The sequence below is a fragment of the Macaca fascicularis genome, chromosome 2 (assembly GCF_037993035.2).
Source record: "Macaca fascicularis isolate 582-1 chromosome 2, T2T-MFA8v1.1".
In the NCBI taxonomy this organism is placed as follows: domain Eukaryota; kingdom Metazoa; phylum Chordata; class Mammalia; order Primates; family Cercopithecidae; genus Macaca; species Macaca fascicularis.
In genome coordinates, this window is record NC_088376.1 from 41,017,110 (window position 1) to 41,042,517 (window position 25,408).

Sequence of the window (25,408 nt, forward strand, 5' to 3'; positions counted from 1 at the left end):
GGGTAGTTAATACAAGGTAGTTCAGGAAGGCCTTGCTGTTAGGGTGACATATTGAGCAGAAACTTTCATGAAATAAGGGAGTGCACTACAGGGTATCTGGGCCATGAGTTTTCAAGTTCGCTTATAAGTAAAGTATTACAAACATCAGGAAAAACATTCATCATTGCTATCCGTATCTTATAATTGAACTAAGTGATTATGGCACCTATTACCACCTGATGGCAGCACTCTACAAGAAAGCTAAGCAGAGACAGTGACCTATGCCTGATGCAGTAAAACTATAGTCAGTAGTTGCATAGAAAAGCAAACATCACAGACAGATAAAAGAGTTCTGTGGTGTCTCTAATCTCTGAATTTTAAACTTACCAGAAATTTTGTGGACTTTCTGATTTTAGCAGAAATAAAACAAGGAATATCTCCTGTGTATACATTTTATGGCTTCCAAATTATGTTCCTGTATTGTAAGTGGCAAAAAGATCAGATCTACTTTGCGTAATTTGTTATTTTTGCTTCCCTATTTGAAATGCATCTGCCTAATGTGGTCGCCCTTGCTTGAGGGGAGTAGGGGAGTCTTTCTATTACCTGGACAATCCAGAAGGTCATATAACCGTCAAAGATGGGCTGATAGTATATATAATGTTTCTTCTTCACCTATAAATAATTGGGACTCTTGTCCTAATATGATTTTGGACAATCTGCCAGTGTTTCCACATCTACATCCGGGGAAGTACTTAATTATTCGATTAGACAAATGTTCATGGATAAGCCAGGATCTGTGTGGAATAGCATACAGGGCTTTGCCTGGTTCATTCCTATTTACACTTCAGGTCAGAGCGTGGGTGCCAGCTCTACCATAAGGCCCTCCTATGACCTCAGTTCTGGTGAGGTTTCTCTCCTATGTACTCCCTTGGCCCCACACCCTCTCACTTACCACCCTACAGTGTAATGACTTGTTCACTTGATTTTCTTTACTTCTTGCCTGAAAGCTCTGTGAGAACAGGGAATATATTCATCTTGTTCATAATTGTATTCCACTCGTGGGCATTGTGCCTGGCACATAGTAGGTACCTAGTATCTATCTATCTATCTATGTTTTGTCAAATGAATAAATTTCCAGGATCCTTAGCTAGGTTCTCTTTTTTGAAATTCTTTTCATTATTAAAATAAATTAAAATAGTTTATTTTTCATTATTAAAGAAAAACAGTTGCTTAATCCACAGTGACTCAATTTTTTACACTTACATTTTTCATTGTGTATTTCCTAAAAACAAGGGCATTCTCTCCATGACAGCAGTACAATTATCAAAATCAATACATTAGCAATGATACCTTATCTACAGACTTTATTCAAATTTTACCAATTTTCCCATTGATGTCCTTTGTAACAAAATAAAAAAAAAAGTTTTTCCTTGTCTAAGATCCAATTATAGATCACAGGTTGCATTTAGTTGTGATATCACTTTGGTGTCCTTTAATCTGAAACAATTCCTCAGTTTTTCTTTCATGATATTTTTGAAGGGTATAGGTGTGTTATTTTGTAGAATGTTTCTTAATTAGGGTTTATCTGATGTTTCCTCATGATTATATTCATGTAGTTTTGGCAAGAATACCACAGAAGTAATTTTGTGTTCTTCTCAGCACATCATATCATGGTGTTTATTCCATTACTGGTGATACTAATTATAATGACTTAAATAAAATGTTACCTACCATTAGTAGGTATCTAATGGTAGGTACTCTACTATCCTCTATTATCCTTAGTATCTTGTAGAGCGAAACTTTAAGACTGTGTAAATACCCTGTTTCTCTTAATATTTTCACCACTTAGTTGTGGCATCCATTTGTGGTTCTTGCTTGAAACAGTTATAACTCATACAGTTGTCAAGTGGTGATTTTCTTTTTTTTTTTTTTCTTTTTTCTTTTTTTTTTGAGAGAGAGTCTTGCTCTGTCACCCAGGCTGAAGTGCAATGGCACAATCTCAGCTCACTGCAACCTCCGCCTACTGGGTTCAAGTGATTCTCATGCCTTAGCCCCCACATAGCTGGGATTACAGCCTCGCACCACCATGACCAACTAATTTTTGTATTTTTAGTAGAGACAGGTTTTTGCCATGTTGACCAGGCTGATCTCGAACTCCTGGTCTCAAGTGCACCCGCCTTGGCCTCCCAAAGTGCTGGGATTACAGGCGTGAGCTACTGCACCAAGCCTCATTTTCTAATTCTATCATTTCTTCTACATTTGTAAGTTGGAATTCTACCATAGCAGTAATTCGATTTTTAAATGAGCATTTTCTTTTTTACCGTGGTTTCTAATTTTAAAACTTTGTAAACATCTGACTACTTCTATTTTAGACATATACATATTTCTTTTCTTTTCTTTTTATTTTTTATTCTGAGACATGTTTTCACTCTGTCACCCAGGCTGGAGTGCAGTGGTACCATTTCAGCTCACTGCAACCCCTGCCTTCTGGGCTCAAGCCATCCTCCCACCTTGGCCTCCCAAGTAACTGGGACCACAAGCTCAAGGCACCATGCCTGGCTGATTTTTTTTTTTTTTTTTTTTTTTTGGTAGCAATGGGATTTTGCCACGTTGCCCAGGCTGGTCTTGAACTCCTGAGCTCAGCTCAAGTGAGCCCATCTCGGTCTCCCAAAGTGCTGGGACTACAGACATGAGCCACTGCGCCTGGCCAGGCATATACATTTCATACCTTCTGTGGACCCGATGAATTATTGATGCACTATTTCCCACCGCAAAAGCCCTTGTGGACATTCCTTTATAGGATGGTTGCTTAGATGAACATTCAGTAGTATCATCTGGGAAAGTCCTATTAAGTTCTGGAGGACTGTAGGAGCTCTGGAAATAATTTTGGAACCAGAGAAACCTGTACCCAAATTGATTCAGCCTCTTACTCCCCAAACAACCTTAAGCAAATTATTGAACCTCTCACAGTCTCTTTTTTTTTTTTTTTTTTTTTTTTTGAGATGGAGTCTTGCTCTGTCACCCAGGCTGGAGTGCAGTGGCACAATCTGAGCTCACTGCAACCTCCGCTCCCAGGTTCAAGCAATTCTCCTGTTTCAGCCTCCCGAGTAGCTGTGATTGCAGGCATGCGCCACCATGCCTAGTTAATTTTTGTATTTTTAGTATTGACGGGGTTTCACCATATTGGTCAGGTTTGTCTCAAACGCCTGACCTCAGGTAATCTACCTGCCTCGGCCTTCCAAAGTGCTGGAATTACAGGCGTGAGCCACTGCGCCCAGCCTCACATCTCACTTTTATTCCTGTCTGCTGAAGGCAAGAATGATGTCTTTATTCCACTTCAAAGCTCTAGTTCAGTGCATTCACAAGAAAACCTGTAGTTAGTGTCTGTTGAACTGCATTGTATCTCCTCTATACTATTGTCAGTCCATTTTCTTTTTTATTTAAAGTATTTCATCTGTTTTCAAGTCTTTTTAAAGATTCTTCTAAATTCGTTTTGGGACCATTCAGGTTTTGGTCTTCCTACACTTTAAATTTCCTATTTTTGTATAGATATATTTCTCTCTGGCTTTGTTTCTCATCTTAGGCAGTTCCACATAGATATTTATAAAGATTTTTCAGATTTTTTTCCAGCTACAGCTTGTTTTGCATTTCATTTTTTTCTTCGTTAAACTCACACTTTGTTGTCATTATTTTTTTCAGAAATTAATGCTGCTCTAAGAGTCATGGAACGACAGGGAGAAGTTTCATTTCTGTTTGCAGAGTAGTCAGCATAGATATTTCACTCTCCTCACCACAGTGCCAAATTTAACTGTTTTTGTTTTTTTTCTGCAACCTCCACCTCCCGGGTTCAAGCAGTTCTCCTGTCTCAGCCTCCTGAGTAGCTGGAACTACAAGTGCATGCCACTACGCTCGGCTAATTTTTGTATTTTTAGTAGAGATAGGGTTTCACCATATTGAGCAGGCTGGTCTTGAACTCCTGACCTCAGGTGATCCATCCACCTCAGTCTCCCAAAGTGTTGTGATTACAGGTGTGAGCCACTGCACCCAGCCTTAACTGTTTTGTTATCGTCACATGGAGGCCGAATCAAAAATTCCTTTTATCCTCCAATTTCTACTCATTACTTAGAGTGTACCTAAAGTTATTTATCAGCAAAATTTGAACTGGGAGAAAGATTTCTGATCTCCAAGCTTAGGAGTTGGCTATTCAATGCTTTCTTCCTGTAAAATGTCCATGTCAGCCTTCTGGATATAAAACAGGAAAGCCTGGGTAACAGAGGTAGGTGTGAGATGTCTTGAGTTACATTTCTAGCTCCTCCCTGCTTTGATTTCAGCCACAGCAGCAGTTAAGTTCTGTGTAAGCTCAGATTTATGCTGCCTATATCCTACCCTAAGATGAAACCTGCAGACTCTGCTTTTTTGTATCAGGTTAAGGAAGCCCGTTCTGTTTTGGGCACAAATATAATTCAGGAGGGCAGGGAGTTAATAGCCCTAGGGAAATCCTCAACCATTACAGGACGGTATTGATGGATAAATGCTGTAGCTTCAAGATGGACAATCCAGAGAGGTATTCTGTATGTTTTTCAGAGGTGAGTGAGGAATAAACGGTGGTATCAATAATGGACAATTATCTTGAATATTTCTTCTTTCTTTTCTCACTCTCCCTGACCTATCAATTTTGTTCCCTGAAAGCACTTCCTAAATAAACTACATGCACCCAAATCTTCGTCCCAGGCTCAAACTAAGCCAAAAATTCGTTCAACAAACATTTACTAAGTGACTGTGCTAGGTACTGAGACAGACAACCTAGAAGATAAAATTCCCAGTGCCTGTCCTGAAGTGTATAGCGAGACAAACAAGGAAACCATTAACAACAACAAAACCACCCTACAATTAAAGTGAAGTAGGAAGGCATGGGGGAACAGGTATCTAACCCCTGCCTGGGGGAGGCGATTCCTGGAGGATGTATTCCTTGAGCTAATGGATGGAGTGTGGATCAAACACAGTAGTAATGACTCTATATGCTATGTATTAGGGTTATGCTCTGCCGCATTGCAGTATGCAGTACATGATGTGATTTTAGGTGGTCCATGGATGGACATTTAAACTTTTTGTAGTTAATGTGTACTAGAATAAAAATAAGGAGCACAACAAACTTCAGTTCACAGAGTATTGTGGTTTCGGATAAAGCCAAAATTTTTTAATGAGTTGAAATTGGCTTTAAATAAAAATATTGAATGAATAATAATACCTAGGTGCAGACTGGCAAAGGTCGTGTAGGTGGTGTACAGACTACCCAAGTTTCAGAAATAGTATTATAGCAGAAGGACTACCTAAAATAAAATTCCTGCCTTCCAGGAACTCAACAGTTTGTTAAGGAACACAGACCCATAAACAGGGGTGATAAATGCTATTCTAAATTTGGAAACCAAGTACAGGAGGAAGACAGGAAAACAGTGAAGAGCAAAGTGAGGGAGAGGCTATCAGCTACAAGACCAGTTGGAAGGCTTTTGCTCTAGTCCAGGGGAGAGGTTACAAGAGCCTGAATTAGGGTGTGGCTATAGAAATGGAAGGAATACAAGTAATGTTAATAGGCTAATTGCAACCCTACTGTGAAAACCTTACTGGTTGCAAGCAGTACGAAGGTGAAACTTGTCCAACCAAGTCAAGGGCAGTGTTGCGCGCGCGCGCACGCACGCACACACACACACACACACACACAAAGTAGTAGGACAGCTGAATTAATCAACTATAATTAAAAGCATACTTTTATTTGGCTTCGGTTATCAGAGTGTTTTAGTGTGAAATATTTAGATATTTGCCCCCATTTTCCCCACTTAACTCAGAAGCTGGAGAAACATTAACACATATGTATAACGCTTTCCATGTTTTAGGTTTTTTCTTAGCGCTTCACATTTGTTGACTCCTTTATCCTCATTAACCTTTATTTTACAGATGAGGAAACTCAAAACATAAGGTTAGATAACTTACCCAGGGTAAAGCAGCTGAGAAGTAGCTGGGAAGAAGCTCAAGCATTCTGGCTATTCTCAACACTACACCAGAATAAACGGGGCCGACACACAACCTAAGGCAAGTCACACTTCTGTACTGGATCGTGAAACAATCACTCTTATGGTTGACAAAGGTTCTGGGATCGCAATTTCCCCACCTATAAAATGGAGATAACGACGCCGGGAGTTTGGTGCAGAGAGAGAGAGAATGAATATGAAAGTGAACTTCAAACTATGTATATGGCTCCACGTACTACTTTTTCCAAATATGAATACGGGAACCCACAAACTGCAATTTATCAGTCGGTAGAGCTCGTAGCGCCAGGGCGAGACTCCGCCTCTAGGGCCCCGCCCACCGCGAGCGGCAGGTGGGGCCGGCAGATCTTCTTTGCGCATGCGGAAACCGCTGCCCGCTCCCACCTCTAAACCAGGCTCAGAGTAGCTGCTGTTTCTGAGAGAACGATTCGTAGGACAGCCCCTGACGCGATTCCCTTTTGCCCTTCTTTCTGCGGGCCTTTCTGGTACTTGAGCGGTGTCCAGAGCGTGACCAGTTCTCGTCTATCCGGCTGTCTTTAAGGAGCGATGACTAGCGTTGGCCAATAGTTGGCTGTCGAAAGTGCCGGCCCCCGCGCCGGCGCCTGCAGCAGCCGGGTGGGAAGGCTCAAGATGGCGTGCCTGTTAGAGACCCCAATCCGCATGAGCGTCCTTTCGGTGAGTGACCCGCTGCGGCCGCCCGCCCGCCCTCCAGGGAGCCCCATCCCGGTCTCCACCATTCCCCCAAGCGTGGTGTGCCTCCTGGGCACCACCCCCTGGGGTGGTCCCCGGCTCAGTCTTGGGCCAGGGAGTGAGCGAGGGTGGACAGGCGGGATAGACGGGCAGAGGGGACCCCGGCCGAGCCAAAGACATTTCCAACTCCGGGAGCTCCTGCCGGTGCGGGTTTCCAGGATGGCGTCTGGCAGGCGGGGTAGCTGGGCTTACAGACAACTGGCCCGGCGGCGCGGCTTGGACTTTGCCAAGCGTTTCACTGAGCCTTCCTCTTAGAGATGCCGCTTCCCGGGGGCCGAGCGCTCTGCCTTGTGAAGCGCCAGGCTTGCAGCCGGCCTGGGAACGAAAGCTCACTCAGCTCTCCCGGGCTTTGGCAAGAAGAGGTGCAGGCTCCTTGGCCCCCATTTCCTCAGAGCTGCCAGGCCAAGTCTGTGCGACTTCTATTGCGTCCCAGCACCTGGGCACCGGCTGAAGCTGTTTGCTTTTTGGCAATGGTGATTCGTATCAGCTGCGACTCTTCCTAGTGTGTGTGGTTATTTAAGCCCCTTTCCTCCGCTCTGCTCAGAGGTCGCGGCTCTGAGTCAAAGGAACTCTATGTTCCCTGTGCCTGGTATTCCGTTTTTCTTTAAGGGGAGTCAAACATTGAAGGGGGGAAAAGGGGGAGAGATTTCCCCATTGTTGAAAGAAGGGAACGTATTGACATGCGAGGAAGTAAAACCTGTTTTGTTTTTTTTTAAAAAAAGTTTTTTTTAAAGAAAAAGACGACTTTCACCTTTCACTATGTTGCTCTTGAACCAGGACCAGGAATGAAAGTTACTGGGAGATAACTTCGAAGGATTTTGCAACAAATTCGAGCTGTCCGACTCTGAGAATGGTCAGTTTACCAATGGTTCATTTGCTATTGTTGGAAACAAGCAGGCACATACTAATTGACCATCTTTTAGACTTGTGGAAGCCCGTCTGATACTGAGAGGGTCGTTGGATTATAAATGACTTGTCGGGTTCCTAGAGTCTTGTAACTACAACCGGTTTCTTTTCTCTTCTCTGACTTGTCCCACAAACACCTATCTGAAAGCAGCTAGGACATTTGCTTATGATTCAGGGTTAGAGCGGTGTGGCAGACCTCAACCTTGAAAAGGCTTAAGTTGTCAATACAATAATAATTTAATTTTGTGAGCCTGTCAACAGATTTTTCCCCCGATCCATTTTAGCAGTCGTTTTTTCTTATTTTTAAACTGCAACTAAGGAAATACCGTTTACCTAAGTATTATATCAGATTAGCCTGTTACTCCATCACTGACTGTAATACCCAGGAATATTTTGTGGGAGTGCAGGCCAATGACTTTTACCTCATTATGTTAAAAAATAAAAATAAAAAAAGTGTGTGTCTTGGCTGTTCTCAGTTCCCCTTTAATTATGCATTTAGGTTTCATTTATTCTTCAGTTCACCTGAAGCTTACTTTTTGGATGTTGTCAACTTGTGTGATGCATATGATTTAAAGTTTTCATTTGTTTCACTTCCTTGGTAAATAATGTTTTCTGCTTATTCAAAAACTTCTTGAAGAGTATTTTCTATCAATACTTCTATTTACAATTTGCCTTTAGCCCTAGTCTAATTAGGGGCTTTTTTTTGGGGGGGGGAAGTAGGAGCTTTTGGGTAAATGATTTAAAATGTTTAAATTCACTGATTTTACTAATTTAAAGTAAAACCTGTACCTTTCAAAGTACTACCCAGAGCACCACGTTTTGAAACGCAAACTAGAACAGGAAGTATTCATCAGAAATTATCTTGAATGGTTGATTCCTTTAATAAGCTACAATGTACCAGTTATGTACAAGCTCTGCATTGTATACCTTAGAGAATGCAAGGATGAGATCAGAAATGTGTTTAAGGAGCTCCTAGTCTGAATGATGGTGTAACTTGATAAACATAATTTCAGCAAGGAGGCCTTCAAGTTGTTTTAAAGGATTTCCATTTGAGTCTCTTTATACCTTCTCCTTGGGAGATCTCATTGATTTTCTTATAACCTTAACTGATCAGTTCACACATCTACATTGCCAACCTTGACTTTCTTATACATCTAGTCTTGTATCTTAAATTGTGTGTGGATGACACCCATCGCTTCCAGCAAAGCACATTCCTTCTCCTAAGGGGAATTAGTTATGACTTCCCAATTTCTGTTAATGGTATTATCTTTTACTGATGAGTCACTGTTAAACCTCCTGAATAATCTCTGGTTCTTCCTTCTTTCATCCCCCTATATCTATCAGTTGTTAAGCTCTGTTGCTTCTTTATTCTTAGTGTTTCTCGTATCTTTCTGTTCCCATGACCACCCTCATTCAGGACCTTGTTGTTTTGTGCCTGCACTACCACAGCGTCCTTTTAGTTATTTTTACTGTCTCTAGTGTCTTACCCCCTCAGTGCAAGCCCAATGTCTACATTAATTTTCCTAAAGAACTCTGCACAGCTGCTCCTCGGTTTCTTTTCTTTATTGAGTTTGTTTTGCCTAAAGGCCCAAGTTTATATTCAGCTTCAGAGTTGAGATTCTTTATTTTCTTCTTTATCTTCTTTTTTGTTTTTTGAGATGGAGTTTTGCTCTTGTTGCCCAGACTGTAGTGCAGTGGCACTATCTTGGCTCACTGCAACCTCCGCCTCCTCAGTTCAAGAGATTCTCCTGCCTCAGCCTCCTGAGTAGCTGGAATTACAGGCACCCGCCACCATGCCCAGCTAATTTTTTGTATTTTTAGTAGCAACGGAGTCTCACCATGTTGGCCAGGCTGGTCTCGAACTCCTGACCTCAAATGATCCACCCACCTTGGCTTCCCAAAGTGCTGGGATTGCAGGCATGAGCCACAGCACCTGGCGGAGATTCTTCATCTTCTACATGAGCCTTCTATCCTTTATAAACGGGCTTTCTCAGGTTGGAGTGATACAGGATTCTTCCAAACTCCAGTAAATCTTATTCTTCTTACTCATTTGTACATATGAATTTTAGCTTTGCATATATGTATTCTATATATCGACTTTGAGCTTCTGCCATTTGCTGGGCAGGCATGGTGTTGAGTTTGAGAATACAGCCATAAGCTACTCTGTCCTTCTGGAAATGTCAGCCTAGTGGGAAAAATAAATATCAAATAATCACAGTTTGTGAATGGTGATTAGTATTATGAATGAAGTATATAGGGTGCTGTTCAAACATGTCACAGAGGAAACTGATCTAATATGGAGGGCAATCAGAAGAACTAGGGAAGGTTTCCCTGAAGAAGTGACGCTGAGCTGAGAGTTCAAGGATAAATAAAAACTAACTAGAAAAAGTGAAAGAAGAAGAGCAAACAAGGCAAAGGGAACTGCTTTTGCAGAGGTCTTTAATAATAGTCTATCTTGTCATATTAGAGAGTAAATTAATTCAGAAGTAACACTTTGTCTTGCAAATCCTAGGTACTCAGTACATGTTTGACTGAACTATCTATTTTGGAGGGTTGGACAAACTCTCCAGCCGTATTTGTAGACTGCACTGTGACCACCCCATCCCTCTTTGGTTTGCATTTAGCATTACAACATCACCCTTTTCAACAAATTCATAAGTTTCTCCAATTTTTTCTATACTTTTGAATTATGTCAATTGCATTTTTAAAAACGTCTATTTTGAAATAATTATATAGATTCACAAGAAGTTGCCAAGACAGGTCCATGTGTACACTTCACCCAGTTTCCCTCATAGGTTACATCTTATATAGTTACAATACAATATCAAAACAAGGAAATTGATCTTGGTATAAGTATGTATCTATTTCTGTATCATTTTATCACATGTATATTTGTGTAACCATTACCACCACTGTCAAGATACAGAACTATTCTGTCACCACAAAGATCTCTCTCATAGTCCCTCTTTATAGTCCCATGTACCCAGCCCCTCCCCCCATCAGGTATCCCTAACTCCTGGCAACCACTAATCTGTTCTCCATCTCTATAATTTTGTCATTTTCTATAATGTTATATGAATGGAATCATACAGTATGTGACTTTTTGAGATTGGTTTTTATCACTCAGCATAATACTTTTGAGATCCATCCACGTTGTTGCATGTATCAGTAGTTTGTTCCTTTTTATTGCTAAGTAGTATTTCATGGTGTGGATGTACCACAACTTGTTTAACCGTTCACCTGTTGGGCATTTTGGTTGCTTCTAGTTTTTGGCTAATATAACATACTATGGACAATCATGTACAGGTTTGTGAGGACATAACTTTTCATATCTCTGAGCTAAATGCCCAGGAGTGCAATTGCAGGATCGTATGGTAAATGCATAAACTGACAAGCTTTTCCAGAGTGGTGTGGTATCATTTTACATTTCTACCGGTAATGTATGAGACATTGTTTCTCTGCATCCTCATTGCCATTTGATACTGTTATTTTTTTATTTTAGCTGTTTTAGTAGATGTGTAGTAATATCTCATCATGGTCTTAATTTGCATTTCCCTAATGATTAATAATGTTGAGAATATTTTTATTTTTGAGACGGAATCTCACTCTGTCGCCCAGGCAGGAGTGCAGTGGCGTGATCTTGGCTCACTGCAAGCTCCGCCTCCCGTGGTTCATGCCATTCTCCTGCCTCTGCCTCCCAAGTAGCTGGGACTACAGGCGCCCGCCACCATGCCCAACTCATTTTTTGTGTTTTTAGTAGAGATAGGGTTTCACCGTGTTAGCCAAGATGGTCTCAAGTCTCCTGACCTCGTGATCTACCTGCCTCGGCCTCCCAAAGTGCTGGGATTACAGGCTTATGTATCCTTTTGAGACACTCTTGCACTGTCACCCAGGCTGGAGTGCTGTGGCGTGATCTCAGTTCACTGCAACCTCTGTCTCCTGGGCTCAAGCAATCCTGTCTCAGCCTCCCAAGTGGCGGGACTACAGGCGTGTGCCACCATGTCTGGCCATGTAGAGATGGGGTTTCACCATGTTTCTCAGGCTGGTCTCAAACTCCTAAGTGTAAGCCATACTCCCGCCTCAGCCTTTCAAAGTATTGGGATTACCTGTGTGAGCCACCGCACCTGGCCGGAAAATCTTCCTTATTTGCCATCCATATTTTCTCTTTGGTGAAATATTTCTTCCTGTCCTTTTGCCCACTTTCTAATTGGAGTGTTTGCTTCTTTACTGTGGTGTTTTAAAAGCTCTTTATATATATTTTTTAAAATTTATTTTATTTTATTTTTGAGATGCGTTTCACTCTTGTTGGCAAGGCTGGAGTGTGATGGCCCAGTCTCAACTTACTGCAGCCTCCGCCTCCCAGGTTCAAGCAATTCTCCTATCTCAGCCTCCCAGGTGGCTGGGATTACAGACACCCACCATCACGCCTGGCTAATTTTTGTATTTTTAGTAGAGATGGGGTTTTACCATGTTAGTCAGGCTGGTCTCAAACTCCTGACCTCAGGCAGTCCTGCCACCTCAAGCCTCCCAAAGTGCTGAGATTACAGGTGTGAGCCACCGCGCCAGGCTTATTTTATTTTTTGAGACAGAGTTTTGCTGTGTCACCTGGGCTGGAGTGCAGTGGTGTGATATCAGCTCACTGCAACCTCTGCCTCCTAGGCTCAAGAGATTCTTGGCCCTCTGCCTCCCAAATAGCTGAGATTACAGGTGTGCACCACCATGCCCAGCTAATTTTTTGTGTGTGTTTTTTGTAAAGATGGAGTTTCGCCATGTTGGCCAGGCCAGTCTCAGTCTCCTGGCCTCAGGTGATCTGCCCACCTTGGCCTCCCAAAGTGTTGAGATTATAGGCGTGAGCCACTGTGCCCAGCCAAAAGCTCTTTATATGTTTTTAAATATGAGCCCTTTGTAAGATAAGTATTTGCAGATATTTTCTTCTAATCTGTAACTTGCCTTTTCATCCTCTTAACCACAGTTTAAGATGAACCTTGATCTCATACCTTATACAAAAAGTAACTCAAAATGGATCATAGATTTTATCATAAAATAAAACTTTTAGAATAAAACAGGAGAAAATCTGCAGAACCTTGGGCTTGGTGAAGAACTTTTAAACATAACACCAAATGCATTACTTATTAAAAAATTAATTGGACTTTATCAAAATGAAAACTTACGCTCTGTGAAAGACCCTGTTAAAAGATGGTTGCTTTTAATTTTGGTCATTTTGTAATGGTAGAGAGGTAAGGTAACAAATTGTCTTTGAATCGTTTTGTAGTCTATTATAAACAGCTGAGGCACTTGTTGACTTTTTGTCTTCTTTACAATCCTTTCCCAGTGCTATTATGTCTTTTTTTTTTTTTTTTGAGACAGCGTCTCGCTCTGTAGCCCAGGCTGGAGTGCAGTGGCGCGATTTTGGCTCACTGCAACCTCCGCCTCCCGGGTTCACGCCATTCTCCTGCCTCAGCCTCCTGAGTAGATGGGACTACAGGCGCCCGCCACTCCACCCGGCTAATTCTTTTGTATTTTTAGTAGAGAAGGGGTTTTACTATGTTAACCAGGATGTTCTCGATCTCCTGACCTCATGATCTGCTTGCCTCAGCCTCCCAAAGTGCTGGGATTACAGGCGTGAGCCACCGCGCCCAGCCACCAGTATGTTTTTTTTTTTTGACAAGCAGCTGTTAGAACTATATAGGGTATTCCAAGTCTGGATATTCCTTCATTTTGTTTGTTCTTTACGGTTATAAGCATATTGTTGGCCTTGCCTATAGCTACTTAATGATTTATTCTCTTACATCAATAACTGGCAATAATTAGGAAAAAAAAATTGCTGCGAAGTTGAACCTACTATCCTGTAAACAAAAATTTGGCCTCCCTAGGTTTTTAGTAATAAATGCAAAATAAAATCTGTACAGCACATTTTAAAGTTTGCCATTAGTTTACAAAGCGTTAATAAGCACAGGGTATGTCAGTAGGTGGTCCTAAAATAAATTCATCAATGAATTGCCAGGAGCAGTGGCTCATGCCTGTAATCCCAGCACTTTGGGAGGCTTAGGCAGGCGGATCACCCGAGATCAGGAGTTCGAGACCAGCCTGACCAACATGGTGAAACCCCGTCTCTACTAAAAACATGGTGACGGGCGCCTGTAATCCAGCTACTCTGGAGGCTGAGGCAGGATAGTCACTTGAAACCAGCTGGGAGGTGGAGGTCGCAGTGAGTCGAGATTGCGCCATTGCACTCCAGTCTGGGTGACAAGAGCAAAACTCTGTCTCAAAAAAAATAAAGGAAAAAAATAAAAATAAATTCATCAATGAATCAATGTGAACTTTCTAATCTTTAGTGGCAGTGTGTGAAAAATGAGAGGTGCTCATTGTATGTTTCTGGACATCTTGCTGTGTATTTAAGGAATGACTGCCACCTAAATTCAGATAGTACATGTTCAGAAAGTCTTTTAAACTCTGTAAAGAATCATACACATTTATGTAGGGTCTTCAGATTTTACTTTTGAGACCTAGCCTTCTTATCACCTCCTATTCTCACTAAATTTTAAAATACTGTCAGCAGACAGGAATATCAGTGATTCTGACTTGTATGTTTTTCAATTCTGATTTGGCATTTGTTTTTGCAGTACCATCTGTCCTGTTGACTTCTGGGTAAAGATACGGTATTACATGAAAAAAACAAAGCTCCTGTTATTCTCTGGAAATTGGAGAGCAGCTGCCTTCACTGGATAGTAGTGCTATGATCCCTGGGACTGTTGAGATAGAAATTAAAGGTATTCCAAATAAGAGTAGTTGTACAGAAATAGCCCCCCACTCCCACCACTTGTCGTTTTGTTGAAGAAAAACTGTTTTGACACATTCCATAATTTCAGAAGAATGAAGAGTTACATTCTCTAGCATATTCATAGGTATTAGAGGAAGGAGGAATGATGAAACATGTTAGGCTTTATATTAAAAATAAAAAGTTGGCCGGGCGCGGTGGCTCAAGCCTGTAATCCCAGCACTTTGGGAGGCCGAGATGGGTGGATCACGAGGTCAGGAGATCGAGACCATCCTGGCTAACACAGTGAAACCCAGTCTCTACTAAAAAATACAAAAAACTATCCGGGTGAGGTGGCAGGCGCCTATAGTCCCAGCTGCTCGGGAGGCTGAGGCAGGAGAATGGCGTGAACCTGGGAGGCGAAGCTTGCAGTGAGCTGAGATCTGGCCACTGCACTCCAGCCTAGGCGACAGAGCGAGACTCTGTCTCAAAAAAAAAAAAAAGTTGTGGTCCAATGGGAAGTTTTCAGCCTATGAGATCTATTAATATTGGGAGGTCTTTACCACCTGGAAAGTGATTATTGAACACATGCTTCTTTTGCCTTAGGGGTGTTTTTAAGAATTTCTTAGGCTTTCAGAAAGCTAATGGTGATTGATGGGATAAGGGAGACTAAAGAAAAGGAAAGAGTCATGGTGATCATTATAATCAAGCATGATTCACAGGATTTATGCCTTTTTGGCCAGGTGGTATCATCTTCTGAGATGGTGAGAATTAGGAGAGGAATATGTTACAGTAGTAAGTAGGAAAATGAGTTTCATTTTGGACATGCTAAATTTGTAGTCAGTTGGATATAGAGGTTGAGTGCCTAAATCTGGGGTAGTGATCATTATTTGGGCATCATCATTGTGTTGATCTCTGGTTCTTAGCTGTTTAAGGATGAGAATCTCAACACCTGCTTTCCCAGGAGAACATATATATGTCTAAATAGTTGCATAATTTCTAGAGGTTGCTGGACTCACTGAAACCCACAAGTCACTCCAGAATTAACTTCTTTACTTGTCCCAGTGTGAGTCAAGAAAACATAGCAAAAGCCAGGTGCGGTGGCTCACGCCTGTAATCCCAGCACTTTGGGAGACCAAGGCAGGTGGATCACCTGAGGTCAGGAGTTCAAGACTAGTCTGACTAACATGGTGAAACCCTGTTTCTACTAAAAATACAAAAAATTAGCAGGTGTGGTGGCGCGCGCCTGTAATCCCAGCTACTTGGGAGGCTGAGGCAGGAGAATTGCTTGAACCCAGGAGGCGGAGATTGCGGTCAGATGAGATCGCACCATTGCACTCCAGCTTGGGCAACAAGAGTGAAACTCCATCTCAAAAAAAAAAAAAGCAAAATTTAAAATCATTTAAAATCATTTCGGAATGGTAAATACTGTAGCAATAAGGTATTAAAACTCATGTGAGCTATTATATGTGAGAATTATTTCTGAGGAGCTGTAATTTTTTACCCAGAGTATGCCAGTAATCTCCCAGAAGGTGTACTTTGTCCACAGAAAGGGCTTTGTGTAGCAGGCCTGGGATGCAAAGCTGGGCTATCTGAATATCCAAACAAACTACAAAGTAAGGTTATTGTGGGTCTGGGGACAGGCAAAGTGGAATAGACAGATTCGGGGTGGCCTGTGATATTGCCATGATTGTCACCGGCCACAATGTGGGTGACCGGTCAGATACATCTTGAGCAGCCCTGTAATAGGAAAGCGAATGCACCAGCTGCTGCAAGTGATGGGCTGAGTCTGAGGCAAGCACCATGGATAGCTCCAAGGCAAGGCTGTTACTGCCTCTAAGAATCTGAAGCAAATAAAGCCCTTTTTATCAGGAAGGCATCTGGCCTGTCTGGACAATACTACTTCAAAGGTATGCCGTGAAAGATGGTACCCAGGATCTCCAAGTAATTACGTGACAGCAATTTTGAATAATAATTTCAACTATTCTTATGGGCCGGGATAACACCTCACCCATATCTGAATAGCCTCACTTTGTTATGTCAGGATTGAGAAGTTGTCATTTAAATACGTCCTAGTGGACTTCTTGGGCCATCTTATCACCTTGTGAGGCATATAAATGAACCCCAACCAATCCAGAGGATATCTCAGTCTTTGTAAAACTCCTGATCATTTTTGTAACTTTGCATGTGCTTTCCAGAGATAGTTCTTGCTCCCTTGGACTTTCAGATTATGCTGTCTCACACCATGGGTTCTTAGCTCATTTACTCTATCCAGAAATATCTTTTACTGACCCTCAGTTTAGGCATTCTCATCTACAGTGAAGAGTAAATAAATTGAATTTAATAGTGAGAAGAAACCTTAAAGATCTTCTAGACTCAGATAGCTCTTTATGATTTGTACCATACTTTAAAAGGGTAAACATCATAGTACTTGATTAGAAGCATGAATGCAAAATTACTTTCACTCTTGTGACCATCAATCATTTTATGGCAATGTTTAATAGTTTACAAGGGCAATGAGAATGCATTATCACATTAAAAACTCACTACAGAGCCAGATGTGGTGCCGTACACCTGTAGTCCCAGCTCCTCAGTAGGCTGAAGCTGGAGGATTACTTGAGTCTGTGAGTTTGAGGTTTGAGACCAGCCTGTGCAGCATAGCAAAACCCTGTCTCTGGGGGGCAAAAGCCAAACAAGCAAAAAAAAAACTCCAGAAAAAGTAAAGGCTGCTCTTCATATCCCTTTTAATCTAACTGTGCCCTGGCTTTTCTGTTATGAAAAAAGAAAATCCCTCTTTGTTTGAGTATAAAATCATGGAATCTTTTCTTGGAAGAAACCTGCAGATAATCTTTAGTTCATTCTTGTCATTTTTTATTGAGGAAAACTGAAAACTGGAGAGGCCGGGTTGCCAACTGTAATATAAGGTATCAGAGTCAGATCTCTAAACTCCCACTTTTTAAAAACAAAATTGTGTGTATAGCCTTATATTGTATATTCTTTATTATTATTTTGAGACAGATTCTCGCTCTTGTCACCCAGGCTAGAGTACAGTGGTGTGATCTCAGCTCACTGCAACCTCTGCCTCCCAGGTTCAAGTGATTCTCCTGCCTCAGCCTCTCAAGTAGCTGGGACTACAGGCTCCCGCCACCACAACCGGCTTATTTTTTGTATTTTTAATAGAGACGAGGTTTCACCGTGTTAGCCAGGGTGGTCTGTATCTCCTGACCTTGTGATCTGCCTGCTTCGGCCTCCCAAAGTGCTGGGATTACAGGTGTGAGCCACTGTGCCCGACTACATAGCCTTGTATTTTAGAGTTTTATTTTCAAATTTGATAAGCACTGATTAATTTACTATTTATTTTTAATAAATTAACATGTGAAGTCTGTTTTTTGGTCTTTACTGAGAATTCAGGCTCACCTCTTATGCTATAGAAGTATGTTAAATTTAAAAATTATATATTTTAGTGTTTTTATGATTGTGTTTGTGAAATTAAAGTAAATTCCATTCTAGGAATCTCAGTTGCCATAGTATGTTACATTCTACACTGATGAGGCCCAGATACACTGTGAAATAACATTTTAGAAACTTTCCGAAGTTACTAGAGGCTACAGAAATGCAGAGCTTTGATTAATCTTGGGAGGGAGGATGCAGTGAAACTTGACATACCAAATAATGAATAAGGATAAAGTTGGTTACAAAAATAGTACACGAGGGGTCTTTAAAAGGAATTGAATGTTTTAAATCTCATCAAGTTCTAATGGGGCTAGAAGTTTGCCAGAATACAAAGAGCAAAACAAAATAAAACCAAAAAAGTCTACATCAAAATCTTGGGTTTTGGGTAGTATTTGGGCATTTTCTTCTACTTTTTTTTCTCCTTTTGGAGAAAAATTGGAATGTAGGAATTTTGGAATACCTAAGAAGGACATGATAGCTGTTTGCAAGTCAAAGGTATGTCTTTGTTGATAGTGTTACCCTTTTTTGTTTCAAGTAGAGGCAGATTTTTTCCCCTCAAAATTAGGAAAGAATTGCCTAACAATTAGTTTTGTCTAATAGTGAAATTAACTCTGGCAGTGAAATAGTACACATCACCAGAACTCTTCAGGCAGCAGTTAGACAGTTGTATTTAATGTTTTGTGTCTTTCATGATTTCATGAGAACGCATCTAGAGCAAAGGGGAAGGCATGTTGTTTGAAATTGAAGCACAATTTAGTAAAATATTGCTTTTAAAGTACTGGTGTCTGGTATTCTGGATTGTGGCAGTTCTCATCTCTCCAGGGACAAGTACAAATACATTGTCACTGGACTTTAAAATGAATAATTGAGAATTTGTGATTGATCTGAGCAGTGTACTTTTTGGCATTTAGTAAATTGTCACAGTGACAGAAGGAAGTATTTTTTGAACTGAGGGTTTTGGAGGTATCAGAAAATCAAATTTTGGTTTCACATTGTTTTAGGGATAGAAAGAGGTTCTGGGGCTCCCAGTTGACCAGAAGGTTGAGTTGTTTCAGTTTGTGGTTTCCTAACCCTATCAGACTCACACACTCTACTTATAATAGATATTTTGTGGCACTTTTTTGACTATCTTGAAGTGGCATTCATAGATAAGTTAACTGTACTCACATGTAACTTTTAAAAAGTACACATAATGCCCCAACTGTAATAAAGGAGAAAGACATAAAGCTAATTTATAATATTATTTAAACCCGTAAATACTCAGGTCCTACTATACCAGAAGTAATAAAGTACCAGTATATTCGTAAATATACATAGTTTTGTTGTGAATGTACAGTTACACTGCAGAATGATGTAGATGTGTTGTAATGTTTACTTAAATACAATAAATGATGTTTTTATGTGACTTTCTGAAATGAATGACTTTTGGTAAAATTCCTACCGGGACAAAATACCACCTTTTCTTTATTCACATGAGTTACATTCTTGGAAAATCGATTGTACATTAAAATGGTACAAAACATACTTTTGTGTTTATATGTAAAATGGAATTCGATTCTAGGTTTTTTGCCTACATGACTGGACAGTGGAAAGTTGGGGGATGTGTGCCTGTTGTCCCAGCACATCTAGCATCTTTAGTCTTTGCCCACTGTATATCAGTAGCATTTGCTGTCATTGTGACAGCCAAAATCATGTTTCAGACTTACAAAATGGATCCTGATTAGAACTGCTGAGAGCATGGGGCTTTCTGAGTAATGTGTGTGTCTTAGCATACACCCTTCCCTTTCTCACCTCCACTTCCACCTCCCCTCCAGTGTGTGACAGTGTGTAGTATAAGGACTTGGAAACAAAATGTGCTGTTAAACATTTTTTCCGTGTTGTGTCTAGCCCTTAATATATGATATCACTTATTTATTATGTTTGTTGCTTTTTCTCTTTCTCCCTTTGTTGAAATGTACACTCTTCAATGGGCTTTTATTTATTTATTTATTTTTTGAGATGGAGTCTCCCTCTGTTACCTAGGCTGAAGTGCAGTGGCGTGATCTCGGCTCACTGTAGCCTCCACCTCCTGGGTTCAAACGGTTCTCCTGCCTCAGCTTCCCCAGTAGCTGGGATTATAGGTGCATACCACCATGCCCGGCTAATTTTGTATTTTTAGTAGAGACTGGGTTTCATCATGTTGGCCAGGCTGGTCTTGAACTCCTGACCTCAGGTAATCCACCCACCTCAGCCTACCAAAGTGCTGGGATTACAGGCATGAGCCATGCCCGGCTTTTTTTTTTTTTTTTTTTTTTTTTTTGAGACGGAGTCTCACGCTGTTGCCCAGGCTGGAGTGCAGTGGCGTGATCTCGGCTCACTGCAAGCTCCGCCTCCCGGGTTCCCGCCATTCTCCTGCCTCAGCCTCCTGAGTAGCTGGGACTACAGGCGCCCGCCACCGCGCCCGGCTAATTTTTTTTTGTATTTTTAGTAGAGACGGGGTTTCACTGTGGTCTCGATCTCCTGACCTTGTGATCCGCCCGCCTCGGCCTCCCAAAGTGCTGGGATTACAGGCTTGAGCCACCGCGCCCGGCCTTTTTTTTTTTTTTTTGTTAGTTGCCTAGAATAGTACCTGCATAGCTGTTTAAATATTTGTTGACCAACTTAGTTAAAAAATATACTTCAGCATTGTTTTGTGTTCTCAACTGTATAGTATATCGTCATAATACTAAATTACATTTTCTCAAATACCTTTTTGCTTTAGAGCTCTTGCATGTGTTGTGCTCTCTACCTAGAGTCCTTGTCTTCTCCCACTCCTTTTTTTTTTTTTTTTTCTGAGACTTAAGTCTTGCTCTGTCGCCAGGCTGGAGTGCAGTGGTGCACTCTTGGCTCACTGCAACCTCCACCTCCCGAGTTCAAGCGATTCTCCTGCCTCAGCCTCCCAAGTAGCTAGCGTTACAGACACACGCCACCACACCCAGCTAATTTTTGTATTTTTAGTAGAGATGGTGTTTCACCGTGTTGGTCAGGTTGGTCTTGAACTCCTGACCTCACTATCAGCCCTGGCCTCAGTCTCCCAAAGTACTGGAATTACAGGCGTGAGCCACTGCGCCCGACCTCCCCCTCCCTTTTTCACCTGGCAGATTAATACTAGTCTTTCAGATTACTCATCCTTACTTCTCAGAGATGATTTTCCATCTTGTCTCTAACTTCAATGATACCTTCAATTTTCTTTTTACGTTGTGTTTACTTTTATGATTACACTAAATCACTTTAGTGTGGTTATACTTGTAACTTGCTTGTTTACATGGTGTTTCCTTTCTGTACTACGAAACCCTGAGGGTAAGGAACTCTATTTACAACCAGAACATGGCATAATTCCTGGTAAATTAATGATACAATTCAAGTTTCATTTAAAATCGAATTTTTGTAGAGTTCAAACATCCTATTTTTGTGTTTGTTTCTTTCATATCTTCCCAAACCAGGATTTTCTCTCACAATGCCAAATTATGAACAGTTTTATCTTGAAGTTCCTAGTAGTTTGTGGATTAATTGACATATTAAATTTTGATTAGCAACCACTGGTTTAAACATTTATTTTGTCTGGGGTCAGAATACCTCATTGGGAATTGTAATGCTATTTTAATTTCTAAACAGCAAATGAATTAAATGAATAAGTAGATATGAAAATGAACTAGAACATACTAAACAAGTATATTTGGTTTTTGCTAAGTATTTAGCTTAGTTTGAGAGTAAGCTGCTATCAGTTGAGGATGGGTATCTTTGAATAATTTAGCTTTAACCATGAATGTGAATAACTAAGAGGACTATTAGTACACTTGTAAAAGCAAATTACCCTCTTTGTACAGAAATAGAATTACCCTGAAAATCGGTATTTCAGGATACTTTTACAGTTTACAAGGGGTTTTCTGTGTGATACCTCATTTGAAGCACACTCTGAGACATGTGATAACATCACCATTTTATAATTGAAGAAACAGTCTCAAATTTTACCTTTTTCCAAAGTTGCATAGCTAGTGAGTGGTAAAACTAAAATTCATACCTAAGTCTTCAAATGCCAAGTTATTTGTTCTTTCTACTACATGATGTCTGAGTATGTTAGAAATAAAGAACAGTATATTTTAATAAAATATACACAGAGCAAGACTTTATTGAAATAAGTTTGGTATTTTCCTATTAGTCTTCAAATTTTTATTCTTCATTGTCTAATAAACTAATAGTTTTACCCTAAAACTTGAGGTGAACACTTATTTTTCCTATTTTTTGAGTTAAATCCTATTCATGACAAGTCTGGGGTTTAAACCCTTCCTGAATAAATTTTTTTCAAAAGGCAATGGTTTAAATTCACTGTAGTCATGGGTAGTTTATTCAGAGGGACTATCAGAACCTGTTCTAGTTTGCCTTTTTAGGACATCTGACTAGTTTACTGAGCTATCTGTAAGTTTTTCTACTTTTCTTTTGCAATTTTATTTTATTTTATTTTTTTGAGACGGAGTCTCGCTCTGTCACCCAGGCTGGAGTGCAGTGGCGCAATCTCGGCTCACTGCAAGCTCCGCCTCCCAGGTTCACGCCATTCTCCTGCCTATAGTCCCTGTCCAGTAACTGGGCCTATAGGCGCCCACCACAATGCCCAGCTAATTTTTGTATTCTTAGTAGAGACTGGGTTTCACTGTGTTAGCCAGGATGGTCTCGATCTCCTGACCTCGTGATCCACCCGTCTCGGCCTCCCAAAGTGCTGGGATTACAGGCGTGAGCCACTGTGCCCATCTTTTGCACTATTAAAGACAAACAAAAGGTGGGATTATACAGCTTAATTTGTCTCCAACAATCTTATTTTATGCGTCTTATTCTGTGACAGTTATTAATGATACCCTCTTTCACTCTTAAAATTATCCTGATTTGGATGATAAATTTAAAGGCCTATAAGTTATCTATTGCTGTGTAACAAATTGCCTGAAAACTTAGCTGCTTAAAACATTTATTATCTTAGTTTCTGTAGGTTAGTAATACAAGTGTGGCCTACTTGGTGCCTGTGGCCCAAGATCTCTTATGTGATTGCAGTCAGGGTGTCAGCAGGAGTCACAGTGTCATCTGAAGGCTCAGTTCAGAGAGAATTCAGTTCTAAGCTCACTCATGTGGTTGTTGGCAGGTTTTAGTTCCATGCTATGTGGGCCTCTCCACAGGGCAACTCCACAGCTGATAACTAGTTTCTGTTAGAGAAAAAGGGAGGGGGCAGGGAGAACTTGGAAGTTTCTGAAATGGCATCTTATTACCTCTGCTGCATTGCATTTGCTAGAACCTACTTACTAGATCCAGTCCTCACTGAAGGCGAGGGATGGCATGAGGGCGTGAATATCAGGAGGTGGAGATCATTGGGGCCTATCACAGATAGTCACCTTAATAAAAGGAAAACTGCTTCCACATAATACTTTTCCACAATGGAGTACAACTCATTACCTGTTGCTTTTTTTGTTTTCATGAATAAATTTACTTCAAACATCTCCCCAGCTCTCTTATTCATGGCTGCTTCTGTGCATTTAATTGTAGCTGGAGAAAAACACAGCCATGCTGATGGGTTTCCTGTCAAATTTATAATCAGAAGCCTCAGTAAGCCCCTTATTGCTCTCTGGCAGTCCTGGTACATTTTCCTGGCCCATTCAGTGTCTTATTCCTTCTCCTCTTTCTTCAAACCACTCACATTTCTTCCTCTATTTTTACTTTCCAAAAATAGAAGTAATCTGAAGAGAACTTTCACAAGCTCTCACCACCATATCCACCCAGGCTGGAGTGCAGTGGCACGATCTTAGCTCATTGCAACCTCCGCCTTTTTGGTTCAAGTGATTCTTGTGCCTCAGCCTCCTGAGTAGCTGGGATTACAGTCACCCGCCACTACACCTGGCTATATAATTCCCTCTTGTTATTGTACTTACAAATGCTCTCTCTACTTGACTGGTAAATCCCATTCTCCCTCAGTTATTCATGAACATTGTTACAGTTCTCCCCCTCATGCAGCATCAAATTTTCTTCTCTATTAAAACATTTTCATCAATGAATAAGCATGCTCTAATTTATTCTGTCTTAAAAAAATAGACTCTCCTGAGTCTACTTCTCCATCTAGCTACTATATTTCTTTGCTCCCCTTTACTTAATTTTTCTGGTTCTTCTTTTCCCATTCTCTTGTAAACCCTCTCCAAGCAGTCTTTGGCCTCACTGTACTGCTGTTGTCAAGATCAGTGAACACCTCCATGTTCCTAAATTGAAAGATTAGATCTTAATTATCATCTTAGCTACACATCACTAGGATTTGACATAGTTGATTAGTCCGCTTTTGAAATATCCCCTTGATTTGACATCCTGGATTTCTTCACTCTACACTGGCTGCTTGTTTGACTACTCCAGAGCAGAGTCTTCAGGTCTTGTGGTATCCAGGATCACTCCCTTTGTTAATTAATTTCATTATATGCTGACAACTTCTGATTTACACATCTAGCCCATAACTTTTTCCTAAACTCTAGGCTTACATATCCACTGCCAACTTGACATCTTTACTTGGGTGTCTAATATGATTCTCAATCCTAACATGTCCACAACTGAACTTTTGATCTTCCCACTCAAATCCAAACCTCCTGCCGTCTTCCTCATTTCATTAACTGGCAACTCAGTCTTTTCTTTTTTTTTTTTTTTGAGATGAAGTCTCACTCTGTCACCCAGGCTGGAGTGCAGTGGCGTGATCTTGGCCCACTGCAACCTCCACCTCCTGAGTTCAAGTGATTCTCCTGCTTCAGCCTTCCGAGTAGCCGGGACTACAGGTATGCGCCACCATGCCTGGCTAATTTTTGTGTTTTTTTAGTAGAGACGGAGTTTCACCATCTTGGCCAGGCTGGTCTTGATCTCCTGACCTCGTGATCTGCCCGCCTCGGCCTCCTAAAGTGCTGGGATTACAGGCGTGAGCCACCATGCCCGGCGACAACTCAGTCTTTTTATGTGCTCTGGGAAATAAGTGTTACCCTTGCCTCCTTTCTTATCTTATACCCTACATCGAGTCTAACAGCTTATCCATTTTATAACTTCAGCACTTATCTGGAATCTGAATACATCTTTCACAGTGTTTGGTCTAGTCCATGCTACCATCATCTGTTAAATAATAGCATTTCTGATGATGGAAATAACCTCCTTCCTAGTTTCCCTACTTTTGTCTTGTATCCCTTCCCCTTCTCCACACGTGTCTGTTCCTAAATTGCAACCAGAGTGATTCTTTAAAAACTTAAGTCAGGGCCAGGCATTGTGGCTCACGCCTGTAATCCCAGCATTTTGGGAGGCTGAGGTGGGAGGATCGCTTGAGGTCAGGAATTTGATATCAGCCTGGGCAACAAAGTTGAGACCTTATCTCTACTAAAAATAAAACAAACAAAACATAAGATAAGTACACACATAAGACAGACCATGTGTCTATTTCCCTAAACCTTCTAGTGGCTTCCCAACTTGGACCATAAAAATCAAAATCTTAACAATGACCAACAAA

At 41.0% G+C, this 25,408-nt stretch overlaps 1 protein-coding gene across 24 annotated transcripts in view; it reads left to right on the forward strand.

Moving 5' to 3' along the window:
- The first annotated feature begins 6,629 nt into the window (after positions 1 to 6,629).
- ARMC8 (armadillo repeat containing 8) overlaps positions 6,630 to 25,408 on the forward strand; it is a 112,971-nt gene continuing 94,192 nt past the window's right edge. For 11 of the 24 annotated variants that reach the window (XR_012430739.1, XM_015444631.3, XM_045386907.2 and 8 more), the window contains exon 1: positions 6,630 to 6,698. Coding sequence is in view for 13 of the 24 variants with exons in the window: in XM_015444631.3 (XP_015300117.1) it covers positions 6,654 to 6,698 (45 nt within the window). In the remaining 11 variants the exon portion in view is untranslated. Of the gene's footprint in view, positions 6,699 to 7,495; positions 7,627 to 25,408 lie in introns of all 24 variants that reach the window. The other 13 variants (XM_065539978.1, XM_015444632.3, XM_074031114.1 and 10 more) reach the window with 2 other exon arrangements.